The 21,273-nt window shown below is 39.4% G+C and overlaps 1 protein-coding gene across 1 annotated transcript; it reads right to left on the reverse strand.

The window, feature by feature from the left end:
* Positions 1-306: 306 nt before the first annotated feature.
* Positions 307-20,987, reverse strand: LOC135683127 (uncharacterized). Its single transcript, XM_065198299.2, has 7 exons — positions 20,514-20,987; positions 19,587-19,959; positions 5,958-19,232; positions 4,903-5,176; positions 2,911-4,634; positions 1,858-2,000; positions 307-1,303 (listed from the first exon to the last, which is right to left on the reverse strand). The coding sequence occupies exons 1-7, from the start codon at positions 20,543-20,545 to the stop codon at positions 865-867; spliced, it is 16,260 nt and encodes a 5,419-aa protein (XP_065054371.2). The 5' UTR covers positions 20,546-20,987; the 3' UTR covers positions 307-864.
* Positions 20,988-21,273: the final 286 nt, after the last annotated feature.

The raw sequence follows: 21,273 nt of genomic DNA on the forward strand, positions 1-21,273 counted from the left end.
GAAAGATGTCCATGGATACCAAGAGTGTTAGACTGCTATGTAAACTCTATCATTACGTATGGCAGTGAGTGTTGGACAATCTCTTGTCAGATGGAAGGAAGACTGGAGGCAGTAGAGATGTGGTTCCTAAGGCGAATGCTCCGAATTTCCTGGACAGATGACATTACGAATGAAGAAACGTTACGCAGAGCAGAAAAGGAAAGAAGCTTGATGGGATCGATCAGGAAGAAACAGTTGGAGTTTTTTGGGCACATAATGAGAAAAGAGATTCTTGAGAACTTGACACTAACGGGAAGAATCGAGGGTAAAAGGAGCAGAGGGAGACAGCGGCTGACCTACTTAGGTAGTCTAAGCAAGAGGGAGAGAGCAAAGGTGTCAGAACAAGAACTGATGAGAAGAACAAGGGATAGGAAGCTGTGGAGAACCATGATCGCCAACGTCCTCGCCGAACATGGTGCTTGAAGAGAGAGCATGAATGACGTAACAAAATACAAAGCACGTTTGCTACACATAGAATATTAATCGAACAGACAAAATGCACACATTAAATAACATATAAGATGACAAGTCAATGCTAAAAATATTTAGTGATATTTAAGTCTGCTGAGGAAATAGATAAATGTTAAAACTTAATCTTACCAATTATTACACTTAATTTCATGCACTGATGCCTTTTCATCTCTTTTACAATTTGTGGTCTTTCAACTACCGTATGTACGAACAAAATAATGTAATCAACACAACACAAGGATCTGTGCTATATGCTCTAAAAATGCTTTGTTGAAAATTAAAAAATGTCTTTTGCTAAAAAATTTCGTTTCTGAAGCAACTTCTCTCTCTTAAGTACACGACAAATTATTCGATTTAGATATAGGTGTCTTCTTCATAAACATTTTTGATATAAGCAGCCTCAATTCTTCTTGAATCCATTTCCATGCCGTCGCCTGCCAATCTTGGTCTACCTCCTGAAATGTTATTACCCAGGATGCTCTGACTATCACGAACAGCATTTATGCTTCTTCCTTTAATATCTTTTGTTTCGCCTGTCGTTTTATACATGTATCTTTTGCTGCTAGATCCCGCCGATGAAAATTTTCGTCCAACATCGTATTCGTCAAAAGGGTTGCTGTGTTCATCTAGGACTTCCTGATCTTCGAATCGCTGCCACTCGCCCAAACTGCTTGACGAGTTAATTCTTCCATCTTTCTCCGTATGCGAAAAACTACTTATCTTATTTTTATTTGGTTCAAATACTACTTCCTTTGTTCTGCTTTTTCTACTTGTTATCGTAGATGGACCATCCCTAAAACAAGAGGTAAAACAAGGGATTAATCATACCAAGCTTCTGTCACTTGTGGATTTGCAGAAAATCCCTCTTCTGCTTTGCAGACCTGTTATCGCAAAACAGATACGCCTGCAATTAACTGCCATGTTACTAATTTTTAATGGTAAATAGGTCCCTAGATATACACAGATAGAAAACAGTTTAACTTAGTATCAATTTTCAGATTTACTGCAATTTTCAGCAATTTTGATAAACTATTTAGAATAAGTTAGAAACTGTTGCTTCATGGGTACAGCCCTGGAGCTATGCCTTGCGCTTACATAATAATATTCTGAAAATCTGTCATACTTGTAAGTGTAGCGCCGTGGCCCTTTTTGCATACCCCTCTCTGCCAATCTAGCTTCATGAAAAATGACTCTAATAAACATAGCCTCATCTAAATCTTCTACATGCCAAGCATGAATTGGCCACATCATTTCAATAGAAGTGTAGTTGCCAATGCCTTTTCTGCGAAACTAAAGCGACGATGCCCCTGCCTATTTTGCTTTTAAATACATTAATAGGGCGCATACCTGAAGGACTCAAATTCACTTTCCCTGAAAGACCTGCCATTTGCGTAAACGTCAGTGGATTGAAATCTTTGCTTTTCTGGTAAAATGACAGAGCTCTTTGAGTGATCAAAATTATCTGCATATTCGTATTTGGTTACATCCATCTGAAAAGAAGGTGAACAATTAGACGTCTGGATTATTGGAGCATATTTTGTCTAAAATGACTGTATTTTCTGGCACATCATCTTAATCCAGACCAGACTCCAGACTTAATCCAGACTTAATCCAGAGTTGGCACAAAAAGCGGGACATTACACTCAAGCACTGGAGTACTCTTTCATCCAACACCCGTAACAAACATTATACAATAGCAACAAAGTCAATGTAGATTTATATCCAGAATAACTTTTCCTCTATTTATAAAAATATATTTTCAATATATATAAATACATATATACTCAGAACTACGATTGGAAGGATTGGACCGCAAAGAAATGCGATCGTGGCTGGTAGGGATCATTGCCATCTCTGCTGGTACGTTCTCTGGCTACTTGAAAGTTGGTAATATCAAAGGTGGACTGTCTATTGCACTTGCTTTCTATCAATTTCCTTCTCTTTTCTCTTTCCAGTCTCCCTTTTTTTTCTTTAAGGGGAACAGATTAGGGCCTTGAAACAACTAATGAATATGTTTGTAACAGCTTTTGGAGTTGAAGGTTTTTCGCCTTTTCCATTACTTAGGTAGTTGTATATATCTAAAAAGCTTTTTTTACATTGCTTCAAGGGCATTATCTTTTTTATCTGTAAAAGATCTGCTTAGGAATATATTTTTTAAAATGGCTCCTTTAAAGACTCATGGCAAAATCATTTGTCTACAGTAGCAGAAAACAACTTCTTCCTTAGCGGAATGAGCACCAAGGTTATCTAATAAACTATGTAGTTTAATGATGTGAAGGCAAATCATGTTAGCCAAATTAGTCACGACATTAAGCTGTCAATAAAAGGTTAGGGTAATCAGAAGAGAACGGACAGACAACAAGCAAATACATTTCCTGAAAAATTAAAATCTCATCTTACCCTCTGCTTTTTTAACTGATCTTTTGCTAGTGGATTTGAAGTATCAAGGCTCAAAGCCGTATGAACAGAATAATCTGTAGGAGACAAATATTTTTGCTTTGAATTTCTTGTTTCAAATATATCAGAAATTCCACTTCGATATCTCTCGTTTGACAAGCTGTTTTGCTCGTAATTGTGATTCAGTCTAATATCCTGACCATCATTTCTTTGCCGGCGTGTTTCCAAGAGATCAGACTCACTGGAAGTTCTTCGTACTGACGACGGTGCAGCAGGTAACATCATCGCATTCTGTTGGTCTGTAGTTTCGTCAATGTGAAAAGAAGAGCTTGACCTTCTCATAGTTCTAACATTTCCATTTGTATCTACTCCCGTTAGGCGGATTTCCTTCATTTGTTTTCCAAAAGGTCCATCAACCATCACGGGGATGCTTCCTCGTCGCATGTCATATTTATTCATGGACATGCCTTCTCTTTCACTTTGGCTTTGCAAAGCTTCGAAAGTCTTCCTGGGCAGAGTTAGTTCTACCGGCTTTGTCAAGCTGACTGGCACAAGAGATGGCGAGGCTGGCAATTGTCGCTCATTTGCCTCAGAAAACATGGTGTACTTACTTAAGTTTGTAAACGAACTCGAAGACCTTCGAATTTCACTTTGGTTGTAGTATTCTGTTGTGTTTTTACCATCAATACCACCAGATGTCATCACCTGGTCATCACGTGGAAGATTTGGCAATGATAGGCCTTCTTTATCGAGGGTTTCTTCATACATGGATGCATTTCTTTGTAAAACACTTTCTTCTATTCTTGATGATTCAAATCCTTCCCTTGAATTGAAGCTTACACCGTCAATTTCATGGGTTAAATTGTTGTGATCTCCACTTTGTCTATCAAATCTTCGTCTTTCATAATCATCGTTATCTAGACTGTCAATCTGAAATTGTCCTTCTGTTTCCTCGTTGGATATCATCTGTTCCCTCACTATCAAACGATTATCACCGACGGCACTCGGTAGAATGCGATATTCGTCAAAGCCTTCCTCTTTCTCATAATCAAATATGTTTTCATAATCTCCACTGCTTTCTTTTTTCATCGACAGAAAACCGTCGTCACTTCCCGTAATGCTATCTGCACCACTCTGCGAACGTATGACGTCATTTCCATAATTTTCCATTCCCATGTTTTGCTGAAATCCTTCAGCATCTTCTGATCCACGTCTGGCTTCTGCTAGCACATCTGCAAAAAAATCCTCGCCCTCATTTCGCCCGTCGTCTCTCTTTTTAGTGGAATATAGAGAAGGTAAGTCAAGAAAGCCTGGGTTAGAAGGGACGTTTTCAGCAAGTTGAAGTTCTTCTTGTTGAATCTCTTGCTCAATGACACCCGAATCTAGAGACTCTGCTTGGGCATCATAATCAGATCTATCTCCTGCTTCTTCGCGGAAGCCAGAAGATTCATCAGAACCGTCGCCGTTTTTATCACCTTCGCCCCCCGGATTGCCATTGACTCCAGGGGAGTCTCCACCATCGCCTGGGACATCATTCTCTTCGTTATCGTCTACTGGTTCGTCGTCACCGGGTTCGTCGTCGTCTGGTCCATCTCGTTCGAAGCCAAAATTTTGTCCTTTAGGGTCGTCAGGAACCCGGTACGGAGGAGGGAACAACATTGTTTCATCTTCATCGCCATTGTTGTCCTTGCCATCTGTTTGAATATCATCAGGACCTTTCGGCATCCCTGAAAGTTTTATCGAAAATATTATCAAAAAATTTTTATTAACCGAAAGCTTGAGGACAGGAGAAAAGTTTGCGAGGATCAAAATAAAGATTTGTACGTGAACAGACAAAAGTGAAGATTTTCATGGGGACTTCAATCATCCGCTCTTACAACTGAGTCGTTTGGCTTTGTAGAATGATCTTTGCTATGGAGTTTGATTCTCATTCTAATCGAGGTGAGTTTTAACAAATGTATGTCAATTTATCAAAATATGAAATTATGAAACTACCTGCAACGCCTTCTTCATCCAAGGAAGCGTATTTACCTCCTGGTAGGCAACATCTTCCACAGCATTTAGCCCATAGTCCACCGCAGCATTTAACGCAGCATGCTGGACATAAACGGGGGACGCATATCCAACACAACCAGCAAAGAAGTAAGAGCAGTATCAGAATAAGAATTAAGATCAATATCCACCACGGAAATTCACCGCCGCTCGTTGGAGGTATGATGACTGTGTTATTGGCGCAGGCTTCTGAACTCTGATCACTGACATCAACAACCTATTGAAAATATAAGATGAGTGATATCTCGCATGAATTTATGGAATATATTTCAATTGTGTAAAAAATTTCACTTTCTACAAAATTGAAATAAATGTCCCTTTGAAATAAAAACCTCTTTTTAATGAACACCTCAAACATCAGAACGGCAGTGGTGGGGAATGTCCGAGAAAACGGACATACCTAGAGAGTTAGGTTCGTTTTTTTTTCATTTTTAATCCATAACTTGAAATCATAAATACTAAGTTTCATTTTCTTCTTTAGTTTATTTTTCTTATTTCAACTAGATTGACATGGGATATAGATTGCCTTAAATTACAGTTGCAGTTATGAAATAATAATAATCTAACTGTTAATGAAATATGTCTCTCTCTATCCTTTGGGGTATAATATGTCCGCCTGGTATACCAAGCAGCTTGATTAATTGATTAAAGTGATTGGTTGTAATGATTGGTTGATTGATTGAAATGATTGATTGATTGATTTAAATGATTTGTTGATTGATTGAAATAATTGGTTGTTTTATTGCAATGACTGGTTGATTTCTTTACAGGGATAGATTGATTGCAAGGATCGATTCATCGATTCATCGGATGATGGACTGATTGGTAGTAAAAAACAAAACAATTTCTAACAACATCTAAAATGTGTAGATCATAAAAGCCAGACTCTAGCTAAAAGTAAATGAACTTTTTTTGAGGAGTTGATACATTAACCTGTTTTTGGTTTTAAAAAACATTTGAAACATTCTTAAGGTTCACAACAAAAATGCGAGCATTACCTCGAATTCCGGTTTCATACGGTCTTTAAACACTGATTTCACTGTACCATTTTCATATAAAAATTTCTCTTGCAATTGCTTAACTGTTTTGTTGTTGCAATTTGTTTCTGTTATGTTGCGCAGTCCCCATACGACAGAAGAAGAATTATTTGGTCCGTCATACATGGAGTAGTTGAAAACGTAAATATAAGAAACAGGAGTGCTAATGAATGTGGATATCTTCTGCAAAAATGTATTCATCCTCGTGCAATTGCTCCCAGGTGATCTCTTGAGAAATATAGTGATCTTGTAGGTCAAATATGACACAGCAGTGTTCACTCTAACTATGAAGGAATCCCCTGTTTGCATTCCACAGCTATCCCTTGCGTATGTTGTGTATTCAACTGACGATGACTTCATCCAACCTGATCGATGTGCCTCAGATAGAGTAAGTAAGCCACAAAAAGAAAAGTTTTGTATCTTTAACCAGTGGGAATCGGAGAGTTTTCTGTAATTGTTATCGGAGAGGAAAAGAGTCAGGTTTTTGGTATAGCCATCTTCAAAGTCGTAGAATTTATCATACTTGATACCATATGCGAAATACTGACCCGATGACACAGATATCTCGTTTATATCTCTTCGCAGCTCAGGTTTACGTGTATTCAGACAAACTCCATGTGGTTCTTTCTGAGCCTCACCCGTGATGGTGAATTCTGGACCAATTTGCTGCTGCAGATTTTGAATTTGGGACAAGGCTTCAGTAATCTTTTGAATACGAAAGCAATCGCAAGAATCCGTCTTCATGGCACAGAAGCTCCACGAAAATTGGTACTCACTTCCTGTTCGAGAATAAGAGATATCGTTGATAGCATAATCATTAAAATGCTTCCCAACACCCTCTATAAGTCGTATTTCTTGGTAAACAAGCGGTGTTGACGTTGGAACGGTCGTAATGCCTTTCAGAGTAAGTTTATACGAAATAGCCGGGGGATTATCAGTTATTGTTATCACAAGTGGAGTCCACGTTGAGTAGCCATGTTTATCAGTTGCAGCCAAGCGATAATTGTACACTTTTTGGAAAGGCAAACTCCCAGTGAATCTCGGATAACCGTACAAAAGTTGCCTTTTCTGGTCCAACTGCACCCAACTTTGAAGGCTAACTGCATCCCCAGCCTCAGTTAGCAGAGAAACCTGTAAATTTCTGGTATTGCCATCCTCTCTATCGTAAAATGTATCAGCTGGGACTATGAAATTCAGCTTAGTACATAACGGAACTTGAAATGAGATGCTTTTATTTGCAACTGGTGGTGTTGATTTTGGTTTTGTACAGTTGTTTGACCAAATGTCTGTCATATTGGTTACCGTGAAGTTCAAGAGCGCAAGAAACGCCGGATTTATGTTATTATAAGCGAGAAAAAGTTTATTTCTAACGTTAGAAATCGCAGTCTGGTTACACAAAAAGCTGCAGTTGATCCACCGCACGACAAGATTTGTTCTATCGGTTAGGTAATAGGTAAACCGTGTGTTCCAAACAGAGTCGCCGAAATGCGTTTTCAGGGCGTGCTTCAACTGCGAAGTGTAAATGACACCTGGTAGCAACGAATTTATTGTGGCTCTTATTTCTATCTCGTAATGAATAGGTTGTGTTCTGCTTGTGTAATCTACAGAAACTGTAGCACTTGCTGTGTTGTTGCATTTATCTGAGGCAGTTATTAGCATGCGATACACATCAGTTTTTTCATTTTCATTTGGTACAACATAGAGTTTATTATTAACAAGCTGCATCCAGAAATTATTGTCTGTGCTGGTCCTGTTCTCATAAGTCAGTTTAAGTGCGAGGTTGTTTTGCTGCTCTTGATCATAGAATGTGCCAGATGGAATATTGTCAAGGAACATCCCACAAGAATCCAGTCTGATGACATTCATTATGCTGATTAATTTTGGAGGCGTGTCAATGCTGTAGTGAGATTCATTTTTAAATGACGTTATTTTAAACGAGCTTGCCATAAACTTGAAGAAAATGCTGTTAGTGTCTGCAAAGCCGGATAGAATTTGATCTTGCGAAGCCACAAAACTATGGTGGCTATAGGTACACATTTCTCTACTCACAGAGCAGTTCCCAAAACGAATGAAAAATAACTCGGATTTAGGCCCACTTGTTACAGTTTTTGAGAAAGACAATACCCTGTAATCTGATAATCCTTGATCATTTAGAAAGGCTGAGAGCATTGAAAGAAATTTTACTTGGATATCGAGATACGGCGAGTTTACGTCAATATTAATCGTTTGAAAGGAAATTGTGAGTTGATAGTAAACTTTCTGGTCATCTTTCACATATATATTCACTAACGTATTTGCTTGTTTGCCAATTTTGTCTTCTACGACGATTAAGAAAGGCCAGCCAGTCGATGGTTGCGTTCTTATGACACTTTCGGTTGGAAGTGCATAAATCTCTCTAGATGTCGAGTTAAATCGAATCCAAGAATCTCGAGGTAAGATATTGTTGTCCGCCGTTCTTAGATAAATCGTCAAGTTCTCAATACCACCATCCTCTGGATCCTTTGCAAAGCTCTGAGGGATTTTGAATCGAAACAATCCACATATTGGAACGGTCAAGTTAAGGTTGGGCATCAAAATTTCGGGAGGTTGATCCTTGCAGTTGTCTGACATCGATATTATCGCAATGCCTGTTGGAAATATCTTTTTAAACTCGGGTCTCAGATTTCCAGGTGATGCGAAAACCTTGTTATCCAAGATTTTTACCGAAGTGTCTTTGCAATCAGCTGGTAGGCCACAAATCTGGAACCTCACCTCAAACGTTAAGGTAGTTGCTTGCAAACGTGACAGGGACACAAGCTGCAAATCATTTCTGTCCAAGTATTGGCTCAATGAATCAAATACAAGACTAACATAATATGCATCAACGAAGCTGGTCGTGGACGTTGCGGTAAACTTTGCAGTGTATTGCAAGCCTGACAGTGGAGGTGATCCCACAATGCGTAGCGCGTCTTTATAGAACGATCCAGTCCTCTGGTCTGTGGAAATTGAGCTCGTCGCCCAAGTGAAGTAGGTCCCGTTTGCCCTTTGGTTTAGCAAAGTCGTTTGACTAGGAAACGCTTCCAAGACAGAGGAGCTTTCGTTGAACCAGAACCAGGAGTTGAGAGGCAGCGGACCAGTTGATGCATTCCTGACGATGACTTTAGTGTCTGCCGGCAGCTGGTTTACGCCAAGCTGCTGCAGAAAGCTTATTCGATTACGTTTACAGAAACTGACATTGTATGTTTGTCCATTTGTGATATTATTGTACCCATCATCCCCGGGTGAACATCTTCCTTCTGGATTCAAGCTGAATGACACGGGGAATTCTGGAGCCATAAAAGCATTGAAGACTCCTTGTGCCACAAACAAAACCACGTACTTGATGATATTCATTGGATCACATGCAGTACAGTTAACCAAACTCATTGCTATAGTTGTCGGAGTTATAGTCTTTGACATAACGCGCACTCTATTCCTGCTATCACCTAAGAACATGGACACCTTTCTCGTAAATGTTAAAATGTGATACATCTGGTATTTGCTTTTTACTGTACTCATATAGAATAAATGCAATCCAATATCATTGTATCTTTGATATGGTGCCCCATTGATTTTTATTGTCATGGTAACGTAAGTAGATTGGCCTAATTTGTCACTTGCCTTGATTCTATATTTGAAGCCTCCATTCGGTTGTTCCACAAGCGTCTGGTTCAAAGGCAGACCTGATATTGTTTGTGTCACATTATCAAATATGATCCAACTGTTTGTCGGAAGCTGTGATCCATCTTGCATCAGAACTTCGACCCTTAGGCCTCTTGTGTTTCCATCTTCATCGCTAAATAGATCAGCTGGAATGACATAATTAAATTCACCGCACGGAGCAATTTCTATTGGATTCAGGTTTCTAGAACTTGGAGGTCGGTCGGGTGGTGCAACACATGTTGTTTTGTTAATCGTGACACTATTTATGGTGAATTCTGGAAATAAAGCACTCTTGAAGGTACTGGAAGTACCGATTAATGTTGAACCACTGTACTGAAATACTAGGCGTAAAGCAGTCTCAACTCGTTGGTAGTACGTGCCAAGTGTAGTTACACTCTGAAGAAGGTATAACCAGGAGCAATTGGAAAACTTGATGGTCAAACTAATAGGGTATGTAATGCTTCTGCTATACGACACGATCTGAATTTGCTGCACATTGCTTTTAAAAAATGTTGCAATCTTTATCATGAACGTACGAAGAATGAAGACGTCAGATACGGCAGGGTTGAAATTTGTTGTTAGTTTAATCGAAAAAGTGCAGAGTCTAGCTTCTGTCTGTCTAAATGTGACATAGTCAGGGAAGTTGAGACGTACATTGGTCGTTACCACAGAGGTTGAGCGAGCACTTGAAGCTGTCAGTACATAGGTCAAAGTCGATGAAAGGTGCGAGAATATTGCGACGCCGTGAATGGCCTGAAGATCCTGATGGAAGTGAATCACGGAATCTTGTGGTATCGCTTTATTATCACTCGTAAACATTGTTAAGATCAAGTCCTTTGTAGTTTCGCCAAGAGAAGTCCCAAAAGCATTTTCAGGGATGCTATAGTTCAAGAACCCACAGATTGGCTGGTTCGAAATAAGCAAGTGGTTCACGTGTATAGTTACAGTTGTCGTCTCGACGCATTTAGGCCCGTTCACAAAAATATAGCGAGGAACTATATCCGGTCCCATGGCTGCTTTGAATGCATCACTAGGTAAAGGTTTGAACATTTGTTTTTGGAGCTTTTGCAGTGCTGTGGTCATCATAGAAGGAGTGCATTTGAAATTGCACATTTCAAAAGAAACAAGACTAATGGCGTCGTATGAGTAAATAACAACATTTGTCCCATGGTTGTTGTTGTCCAAATATTTCGCAATCTTGTTTGTTACGTTGAGCAGTATATCAGTTGTTCTACTGTAGATTGTGAAAGTACTTTCGAAACCTAGAAAAAATCTAACATCCTGGATCGGGGCAGCGCTTGCTATCTTGATAATATACGAAATGTTTGCTGTGCGACCTGATGAGTCAGTAGCTGTTAATATGTAAGTGTAGCCTTCAAATGATGGAATATTTGCCTTGACCATTTGAGTAACTGCACCGTAAATTACTTTGTTGAGAGGATCAAGCTGAACCCATTCATCTGGTGAGACAGCGTTACCATTAAGGTAATGGAGTGATAGCTGAAGATTCGTTCCATCGCGCGCATCGTTGAATAGGTCTACTGATAGTGGATCACTGAATGTCTGGCATAAAAATGCGTATGGCCTAAGCCTTCCAACTTTCGAAAATGGCGCTGATTCGATACAGCTGTAGCTTGTATTTATCCCTGTCAGGGAAAAGCCATTTGATGCAAGTGATGTAGCAAAGGCATTAGATGCTACTCCATTGCTCTGCATCATTTGCGAAAAAATCATGGTAATCGCAGCTCTGTGTGATTCACTCAATCCCCACTTCGCTTCTTTCATTGTCGAGAAAACAAACGAACAGTTGCTAAATACCAGCGTGTAAGAAAATGCTGACAATTTTTTAAATTTGTAAACTTTTACACTTGCAGTTTTCTCTTTAAAGAAATTGCTTATTGCATTAACAAGGCGAAACAAAACATCAAGATCATATGTACTTTCATCGCCGAACGTTCTCGTAACATTTATCGTAGCATAGCAGTCACTCGTGTATGGATAGTCAAGAACATTCATTTTGAATTGTCTATATGCGCTAACACCACGGCTGTTTCTTGCTTCTAAGTTGAAAATGAATGTTTTTGAAATCGGAATTGATGTAGCGGTCGAGGAAGATACAATATGGCTGCTGGTTGCTAGTGCAGAGCTCTGAAAGATTGCATACAGCTCTAAAGTTGCAGTGTTCAGCTGAATCCAAGAGCTTGGAGAAATTGGATTCTTGTTCTGGTCAAGTAGTCTTATCTTCATATTGGGCATTTCTCCATCGCTGCTGTCTACAAAGGTAGAGTCGGGTAGCTTAAACTTAAACGGACTGCACGTTGATATGTTTAATTCAATATTGCTACCAAGAATTGCCGGAGGTAGGCCAGGAGTATAACACGATGATATATAGTACGCCCTTTTAAAAGAGAAAGACGGTAGAAATGATTCTTTAAACGACTGTACCGTCGACTTCGTTGCATCAAAGAGCTGTTTTGTTAGCTGAAGTGCTGAAGAGCCACTGCATGACTGGAAGTTACACGGCAACCACGTAAAACTGCGGGTTTCCGCGGGTGCTTCTTGTGAAGTAAACTGACTCGTTATTACGCTTTTGCCGTTGATCAGGCTATAGAGTCTTGCTGTAGTATCACTTAACATAATGCTTTCATTTACATATGAGTTTCGGGAAGATGATGTTGGCAACGTGAATTCAAATGTGATACTGAACGGCGATCTCGTTGTTGTCGGTGTTAATTTCGCTACAGTTATCGGAAGAAAGGCACTTTTACCACTTTTATCGGTTGCTTTAAGGTAGAAAGTATAGTCCTTTTGCAATTGGTCTCTTTGTGAATCTCTTAAACTCACGAGTACTTTTCTTGCTTTCAGGTCAATATGGACCCAGTTGTTTATACTGATAGTTTTATTTTTGTTATCAAGCAAATTTAGATTTAAGTCAAAGGCATTTCCATCTTCATAATCGTAAAACCAACTTTGTTGAAGTTCTTCCATTTTGTAGCCACAATTTTCCACTTGGATTCTCAATTTCGTGATTGACGTCAGAATAGGGGGAAGATTCTTGCAAACACCGGAGAATGACGTTTTTGCTGAGACTACGGTAAGTTGTTCGAATGCTGACAGAAAAGCAGTTTGTATAGATTTCCTATCTGCGCCAAACATCAAAACCAAAATTTTGGTCACCAAACCATGGTAGTCAACTTGTGATTCGCTTGAAAAAGTAGTTGAAAAGTGACTATAACTTGCTGAGCAATAACTCCAAGAAAACGTGAATTGGAAATTTGAATGGCGTATGAAATCAACCAGGCCAATTTCCGTTGCAGTCAGAGCAAAATACGTTCGAAGACCTTTCACGACTTTCTGTATCAAAATGTTGTTGCTGCTGCTGCTTAAAGAGGCATCGACTTTGAAGACTATTTGTATTTGACAATCTTTAAGTATTTGTGCAGGACCGACAATTTTGGTGTGGAAACTGTTAGATGCAGAGAGGCTAGAGCTATCTGTAGCGGTCAAAAGAAACGAATATCCACTGGAGGACTGGGCTAGCGCATGATTTGCTGTAGCAAAAGCTTCTATAGTTTGCGTGCTTGTGTTGAACTGCAACCAGTTATTCTTTGACAAAGCTTGATGGCTAGCGTCTGTCAACAATAGACTTAGTTTTCTAGTATTCCCATCTTCTGTATCATAGAACGTGTTAACAGGAATTGCGAAAGAGAAGAAACCACAAATGGTGATATTCAAAAACGCAATTCTTGATGTTACAGAAGGAGGGTGGACACTACTTTCACTGCACGGGCTCAAGACCTGCACTGTTCCGTACTGGATAGAGAACCCATGCATCGCGTTTTGGAACTGCTGCGTTGGAATATTTGTCGATGTCAGTAGAAGGCTTTTGATACTGTTCAAACGCGCCTTGTCACAGGGGTTGTACGAAATAGAGCAATTTGCGTAATGAATAGAATGGGAACCAGAAAAAGGCTCTGAGTGTAGAATGAGACCAAAGCTCGATTTAGAATAATCATTGAGGTAATTCTGCAATTGCTGAGAAAAATCGACTATTTCATCAATTGCTTTAGAGTACTTTCTGCTTGTTTGATAAACGAGCTTATATATATACTTTGGTTCCTCGTGGTGAGTAAACGAAAATCTAATGGAGACCGAGGCCTCCTGACCTGTTTTGTCCGTTGCTACTAATGTCAAGATGCTTGATGTGGAATAATTCAATGCAATGGCTCGAGTTGGTCTACCGTAGATTGTTTGTGATGTCTTGTTGAGTTGAACCCAATAATCTGCAGGAAGCTGTTTACGATTTTCTACATAGAGTTCCAAAAGCAAGTTTCTAGTGCTTCCGTCCTCAGGATCCTGGAATAAACTGTCCGGGACAATACTTCTAAATCCGCTACAGTAGGTAGACGGGATAGTCCAAGTGCTCAAAGATGGAACAGGTGCGTTGATAGGCTGCTGGCACACTGCTGCTCTATAAACAGACGTTGAAATTATTGTATATCTATACGATAATGTGGCCTGTAGCTCTGCTGGAACACTGCCTTGAATTGTTTTGATTTTCTGAAAATAGGTTGATGCTGCAATTTCGTCGCATTTCTTCGGTAACACGCAAATACTGCTCTTTATTGTGATACGGTTTGTCGTTGGAGAATGTGTGTAAACCATAATATTTGTAAAGTTCTTTTTAAAGTACCAATTAAGTACTCTTATCACCTCGCGCTCTTCCATAAACTGTTCGCCAATTCTTACAGCACTAAGTTCAAGAGTAAACTGGTAGTAGTCCTGAGGTAGCTGGCCGAAAATCTGCACATTTAGAGATGTCTCCACAAATAGCCCACCACTATCAGTTGCCCGGATTGTCAAATTGTAGCCGTTGGTAGGTTGTTCCACAAGGACCCTGTTTGTGATTACCCCAAACAGCATGCGGCCAGCTGACACAATTCGCAACCACCTGTAATTCCCACTCACTGGAATTCCATTTACTTTAGTTACTGAAAGCTGAAGTACTCTGTCCTCCTCGTCATGAAATGTATTCTCGGGCAATGTGTAATTAAAATCCGAGCAAGTACCAACCTGAATCTTGCTAAGCTTATTCAAAACGGCTGGAGGTGTATTTCTTCTAAGGCACGGACCAAGTTCAGCAATTTGCACATAGGTAATGTAGATATCAGAAGCACCAACTGCCGATTCAAACGCAGCAACTGTGCCATGCTTATCATGTATTTTAGGCGCAATTGCATTGAGAGTTTCTCGATCACAGGGTGAATATCGTACTGTGCAGTTTGCAATCTTTAATACAAAGTACGGATATGAGCTTTGAGGCTCTTGCTTAAGTTCGGCTATGTGTATATCATTTGGTGTCCCCCCTAGATAATTTGTAAATCTGTTGATTATTGTTTTCAATATGTTGTTTCTTGACGGGGGACTTGGTGCTACCCATGCAAAATTTATCTTTATCAAGAAGCTAGCGTTTGGGTAAATGCTCGATAAATGGAGACGAACTTTGTCAGTCACACTCAATCCTCTTTTGGTTGTGGCCTTGAGAACAAAATCAAACGTTCTTGGAAATATCTTCCCAGGAATAGCATTATCATCAAGAAGAAGGAGAAATTTCTGTGTTTTTGAGTCAAACTCTATCCACTTCTCAGTTGCTGGTTGATTTGAAGAGTTTAAAAACATCAAGGTCAATGCCCTGGTTGATCCGTCGATTGAATCGTGGAAAGTGTTTTCAGGAACTTGATACTCTGTATAGCCACAGTAGCTTATATTTATAACTGGCAGTGGGTTTTGTACAACCGGCGCAGCATTTATTGCTTTGCAAGTTCCTTGCAATGCAACTGTCGCTGTCGTCACATCCAAATAAGGTCTAAGGGCTAATCTAAACGTCTCGTTTATAACACCACCTGGTGTTATCATATTGATTATGGCGTTTATCCCAGACTGATCACAAGTTGCTCGTTGCAAAGAACAACTGCTCCATTCAGTATTCATAACTGTGCCAGTGGTCAAACTCGAAGGTAAAGAATTGAATTCCACCGAAGATAACAAATTACTATGTTTACTAAAGTACTTTGTAATATTTTGTCTCATTACGTCATATAATGTGATAAAATCCTGTTGGAGTGAAGTAATACTATATTGCATTGTGATTTTATGTGTTGCAGCTTTTGTTTCCTTCACAATATTTATGACAATCTCCTGTTCTGCAGACTGCAAATTCAAGTCGGTTGCCATAAGAGTGACCTTTACTGAGCTAGTAGGAAAAGCAGAGGCTATTTGGTTAGTAACAAGCACTGCAAGCTCTTGTTTTCTTGTATCGAAACGAACCCATTGGTAACTGTTGCCTGCAAGTTTCAGGTCCAAATTGCGGGTGTTATCTTGCTCTTTATCAGTAAAGGTACCGACAGGAATAATTGCTCTATATGTCTCACATGATGTGACAGTTATTGGACCAAATGGCACAGCAAGCTTAGGAGGCTCATCCAAAGAACATGGACCACTGTTTGTCTCGGAAATAAATAGTTCTGTAAAATCAGGCTGCATTGCAAGAGAAAACTCATTTTTCAGAAGACCGGAGGAAGACAGTAGCCTCGTCTGGATTTGCTTTATTCCGAGGACATCACAAGGATCATACCGTAAACTACAATTAGACCAAGTGACTATAATTTTCTTCCCAATAGCTTCAGTCATTCTCAATGCCTGAAAAGTTGGTATTGTGTCCCCGAAAAATTCTTGAACTCTCTTTGAGAATTTATATAGCAAACCATTGACTGATGCAGAAGTATACTTTGCCTGAATCGTAAAAGAGTGACTATATGGAGGTTGTGAGCCATTAATACTGACACTTAAGGTGGTATTGGCCGAGTTTCCATTTGAGTCAGTTGCTACAAGAATAAACAAATGCTGCCTTGAAAAGCTTGATGCTGTTTGATCTTCAGTAAGAACCGCTCTCACTTCTTGTTTTGCTTGATCGAAATGTAACCAGTTGCCTTCTGGAATAACGGTGGCATCAGCGTTAAGCAAACGCAGTTTAAGATTTAATGTGTTCCCGTCTTGTTTGTCAGTAAAGGTATTTGATGGGATTCTGTACGTCAGCTGCCCGCAGAATTCAATGTAAAGGGTAGGGAGACTTGCTGATAAGACGGGGGGACTTTGCTGACAACTGTCTGCAGCTGACTCAAATACACTTAATACGGTGAAAGTTCCTTGAAAAATACTGTTTAAGTTTGTATTCATACTACTAGTACCAGGGGCAAATACTTTTGATCTCACCAGATCAATAACTGAGAGATTACAGAATTTTCTCTCCATGCCACAGGGACTCCAAACGAACTTTGCAATTGACGGATGTGCAGGGTCTTCGAATTTGTAGGATCGAACATGAATTGCTGGTCCATTCGGGAAAAGCTGCTTGAAGAAACCGTATAGATGCGCTAACTGGAGTACATATGGCTGTTGAAAGATCTCAGATACGCGTAATTGCATTGTAACATTATAGTGCCCAGGTGGTGGTGGACCAGAAACATTGAATTTCAGCCGAACATTGTCGTATTTCCCATCGCTGTCATAAGCAAATAGCCGAAACATTTGGTACGCTTCAGTTATCTTAGAAAATGGCTCATCATCTGCAACCGCATAAATTGTTTGGGATGTACTATTAATATTCACCCAGTTGTTGAGGGGCAAAGCTTGCTTGCTTAGATTGAGAAGGTCTAGTTTCAAATTCCTAGTGCCACCCTCTTCTTCGTCGTGAAACATGACTTCAGGGACTATATAGCTACTCGCAGAGCAGTATGAGACAGTTTTAATCGAAGCCCCAAAGTCGTATGCAATCGGGTTAAACAAATTGAAATATGGTGGTTTCCTCTGTAAAATCTGACAGTTTCCGTAAAGGAATACCTCGACACCAGTGACTGAATATTCTGGATTCATTGCAGCTACAAATGCTCTATTCGGAGTCTTATCTATTATCGAGGCTTGGAGTTTCCCCAGGATGGCGTTATTTCCGATGACATCACAAACGTCAGTCCGAAGCGAGGTGTTTTGATAAATAAGGATTATTTTGGCGTTTGAAAGGTAAGCAACTTGCGAAAGAACGATGTTCTGTTTATTTGGCTGTGCAAAGTATGTCTTTAACTTTTGGAGGAAAAATGTTAACAAATTAGCATATGGCAATGTCGATAAAAGGTGAGTGAAAGTTATTCTGTATTTTAGAGTGAATGCAGGCGCCGTCCAGTTGAGAATGACGGAGATATTTTGATCAGCAAAACTACCGTATACATTCTCTGCTCGTAAGATATAGGAATATTGTTGCTTCTGTGATACGGAAGTAGGCGTTCCAGATATATATCTAGTGTTGTTGTTGTACCAAATCCACGAATCAACTGATAGTGCATTTCCAGTACTGTCGAGCAGTGAAATTTTAAGCGTATCTGCACTATTTGCTATCGAAAAAGCATCATCAGGAACCAAGTATACCAAAGACCCATATTTTGGCACGAAGAGTTGTGGAATCGTTTTGTTGACTTTTGGTGGATTGCAACTGCCAAACAAATTTATGGAGACAGAAGAAGGAGAGAAGCTAGCTGCTCCGTAAAGTCCATTTCTAAGAGAAGGGTTAACACTACCATCACTTGCAAGGATCTTTCCATTTACGTTCTTTATTTCAGCGAATTTGCAAGGCTCCTGAGAAAGAGAAGACAATGTCCATACGACAGAGAAGGATGACCCTTCTTGAATATCTAAAATAACGATCGTCGACGAGTTAACTCCCAGGTATGAACTCATGAAAGTTGAAAAAAACGGAGCAAAAGTTGCTGTGCTGCTAACAAGCAACGAATTCTGTTTAAGGGTGTATGTAATAAGGACATTTGCAAAGCTCTTTTCAATGCTGAGAGCAAAATTTTGTGAATTTTCTATTAGAATCGGAGTCACAGCAACAAGTTTAAAGTTATATGAGATTTGCTTGCTGTATGTATTAAGAACTGGGAGTCCATGAATTTGGATGTTTTGATCAAGATCGTTGCCAGATAGGCCAACCCAGTAGTTAGTTGGCGTGGCAGTATTGTTGATGAATCGCAAATATATCTTTAATTTCATGTTTGTTCCAGCTGGAGGCGTGAAAAGAGACTGGGAGACTTGGAAAGAGAAATACTGACCAAGCCTGATTGTCATCGTTCCAAAGGAGGTGCCAATAACAGGTGCATCACTGGAATAGGTGCTACACTGCCTCTGGTATCTCTCAACGGACATGGTGACAACACTAAACTGTGGCAAAAGCAGTTGTTTCAAGCTTTGTTCTGCTCCCGAGCTATCAAGCTTGCTTTTCAGGTTGATTATCGAAGAAACATTGCAGTCTTTTTCAAGGAGGTATTTCGTGCTGAAGACATAGTCAAATGAAAGAGATGTAGTTCCACTCCTCTTAATGATAACATCCCCATTGAACATGTCTTCTGGCTGAATTCCGAGAAATGGGGCTATCTTGGTCTTCAGATTGTAAAGAATTTGCACATCAGTAAATGTAGCCACGACAACATTGGTGGTTGAAGTCAGGTTCTGCAAAATGCATTGCATAAATGAATTGATATTGTATAATGTAACGACTTACTTCTACCAATTCAAAAGTTTCGGTCGTTGAAAAAGAGAGGAAGGGAAGCTTTATCGCAGAAAGGCCGTACTACTGAGGCGTCAATTAGCTATTCAAGCTTCTGCTTAGGGTCTTTGAAATGTAACATAGATTTATCAAGATGTAATGTAGTTTTGTGCAACATGTGTTGTTTCACACAGCCCAGCGAGAATGATTTGTGAAGTTAAGTCAACATTATTATTATTTGCCTAGCATTAAGTTTTTTAAAAAAATACTATATTATGAAGGTAGGAAGAGTGAAGACTTGCAGAAAATTTACTCACAAATATCCGCAAGTAGTTAGGCCGTGGAAAGGACCCTTGGAACATCACCGTCAGCGTTGTATGGTTTTCTAGTGGTTCCGGATCAATAGCGCTGAGTCTAAACTTGTAACCGCCTGCCGGTTGCCTACTGACGATCTCCTTTGATGAAAACAGCCTGACCGTTTGTCCGGCCAAATCAATCCAAGAGCTTTTGGCCAGCTCAGTGCCGTCTTCATTGTACAAAAACAGTCGTAGATTTCTTGTGTTACCGTGATCAGGGTCAAAAAATGTATCTTCCGGTATTAGATAATCAAGCTGGAAAGTTGTATTTGGCACGGGAATGAAGACCGAATGCATAACCTGAGGCCCTTTGGATGCAGCTAGTGATGAGATGCTAAGAGAGAAAAAATGACTAATTTACAGAAGCCCAAACGCATTCGAATTCTTCAAGGCTATTAAAAAGCAAGGAATTGGGGATCAGAAAAATTAATGATGGCACATTCATCCCACTTCTTGGAATACATGCAAAAGTATCCTTTTAAGTCCACAAATAGAGAATAATCTTTTTGAATAAGTTGTGACCTTGTAAATCTGAAAATGACATATGGACGAAATGAGGAGAAAAGCCACTGTAAGCTGGCGATCCTTGAAGAATTTTCAACTTCTCGCAACCACAAAACTTAATCTTTGCATGTTACCTCTCCCACTTTACCTAAATTGGTCAAGTGACAGCCGGCATAGATTTTCGTACATTCTATACGAGATAATAAGAAGGTAAACAAAATAAATCAGCAAACATTTCCAGCCGCCTGAGAGTACACATTGGCATGAAAAATAAATGCCTATTTGGTCATGGTGAAACATATGTTCGAAAGCAAAATGCTACTTATCTAGGGGCATTCATAGCTTCTATGACAAAAGCAACAAGGGAAAAGAATTCTGACTTACCAAAGGACGATTGTCAGTTGAAGTAACACCATACTGAATACTTGGAGCTTTGACTAACTTGGGATTTGATTCATTGGATCCATATCAAAGCCGGCTAAAAACACTGAGGCAGATAGAGATTGTTGAGTCTTTTTGCTGCAAAGTATGAATTATTTAACCTCGATTTTTTTATAATAAAAATTTGCATTGAAGAAAGCGTTTTGCGGTTTTGATACAAGTCATGTAATCAAGAGTCATTATTCTTTTTAATTAATTTGTTTCTAACTCCATGATACCTTTTCATTTATAACGGGTGATTGTATTTGCACCAGCATTGCTTCAGCATCTTTGCTGGTGCTTTTATTAATAATTATGAAACACAAGTACGAGTCCGCTGAAGTCTGCTTATAGTAGACAAAGCTTGGGTCCTAGTATACGTCACGAAAACCATCTTTCAAACCGATAAGCGGGGCATTGTTGTGCCGGTCGAAGACTTGTATTCCATTTGGGCTCAAAGAGAAGTAGTGAACCATTTGATGAAACGTCTGTTGACATACGAGAGACCCCAACTGTTAGTTAATTGAAAAAAATGAAAGCAAACCAACTGGCTAATCAAAGAGATTAACTTCAAAACACGAACGCTGGAAAAGCACAATATAAAAAATTTATTCAAAATCTTGCCTTTGATTTTACCTTGTTTTTTATTACATTGTATATAATCGACGTATTTTCGTGTATATAATATTTTATCATATCATATTTTATTCATACCATAGCATTC

The sequence above is a fragment of the Rhopilema esculentum genome, chromosome 7, assembly GCF_057945365.1.
Source record: "Rhopilema esculentum isolate cy_ngs chromosome 7, ASM5794536v1, whole genome shotgun sequence".
Taxonomy (NCBI): domain Eukaryota; kingdom Metazoa; phylum Cnidaria; class Scyphozoa; order Rhizostomeae; family Rhizostomatidae; genus Rhopilema; species Rhopilema esculentum.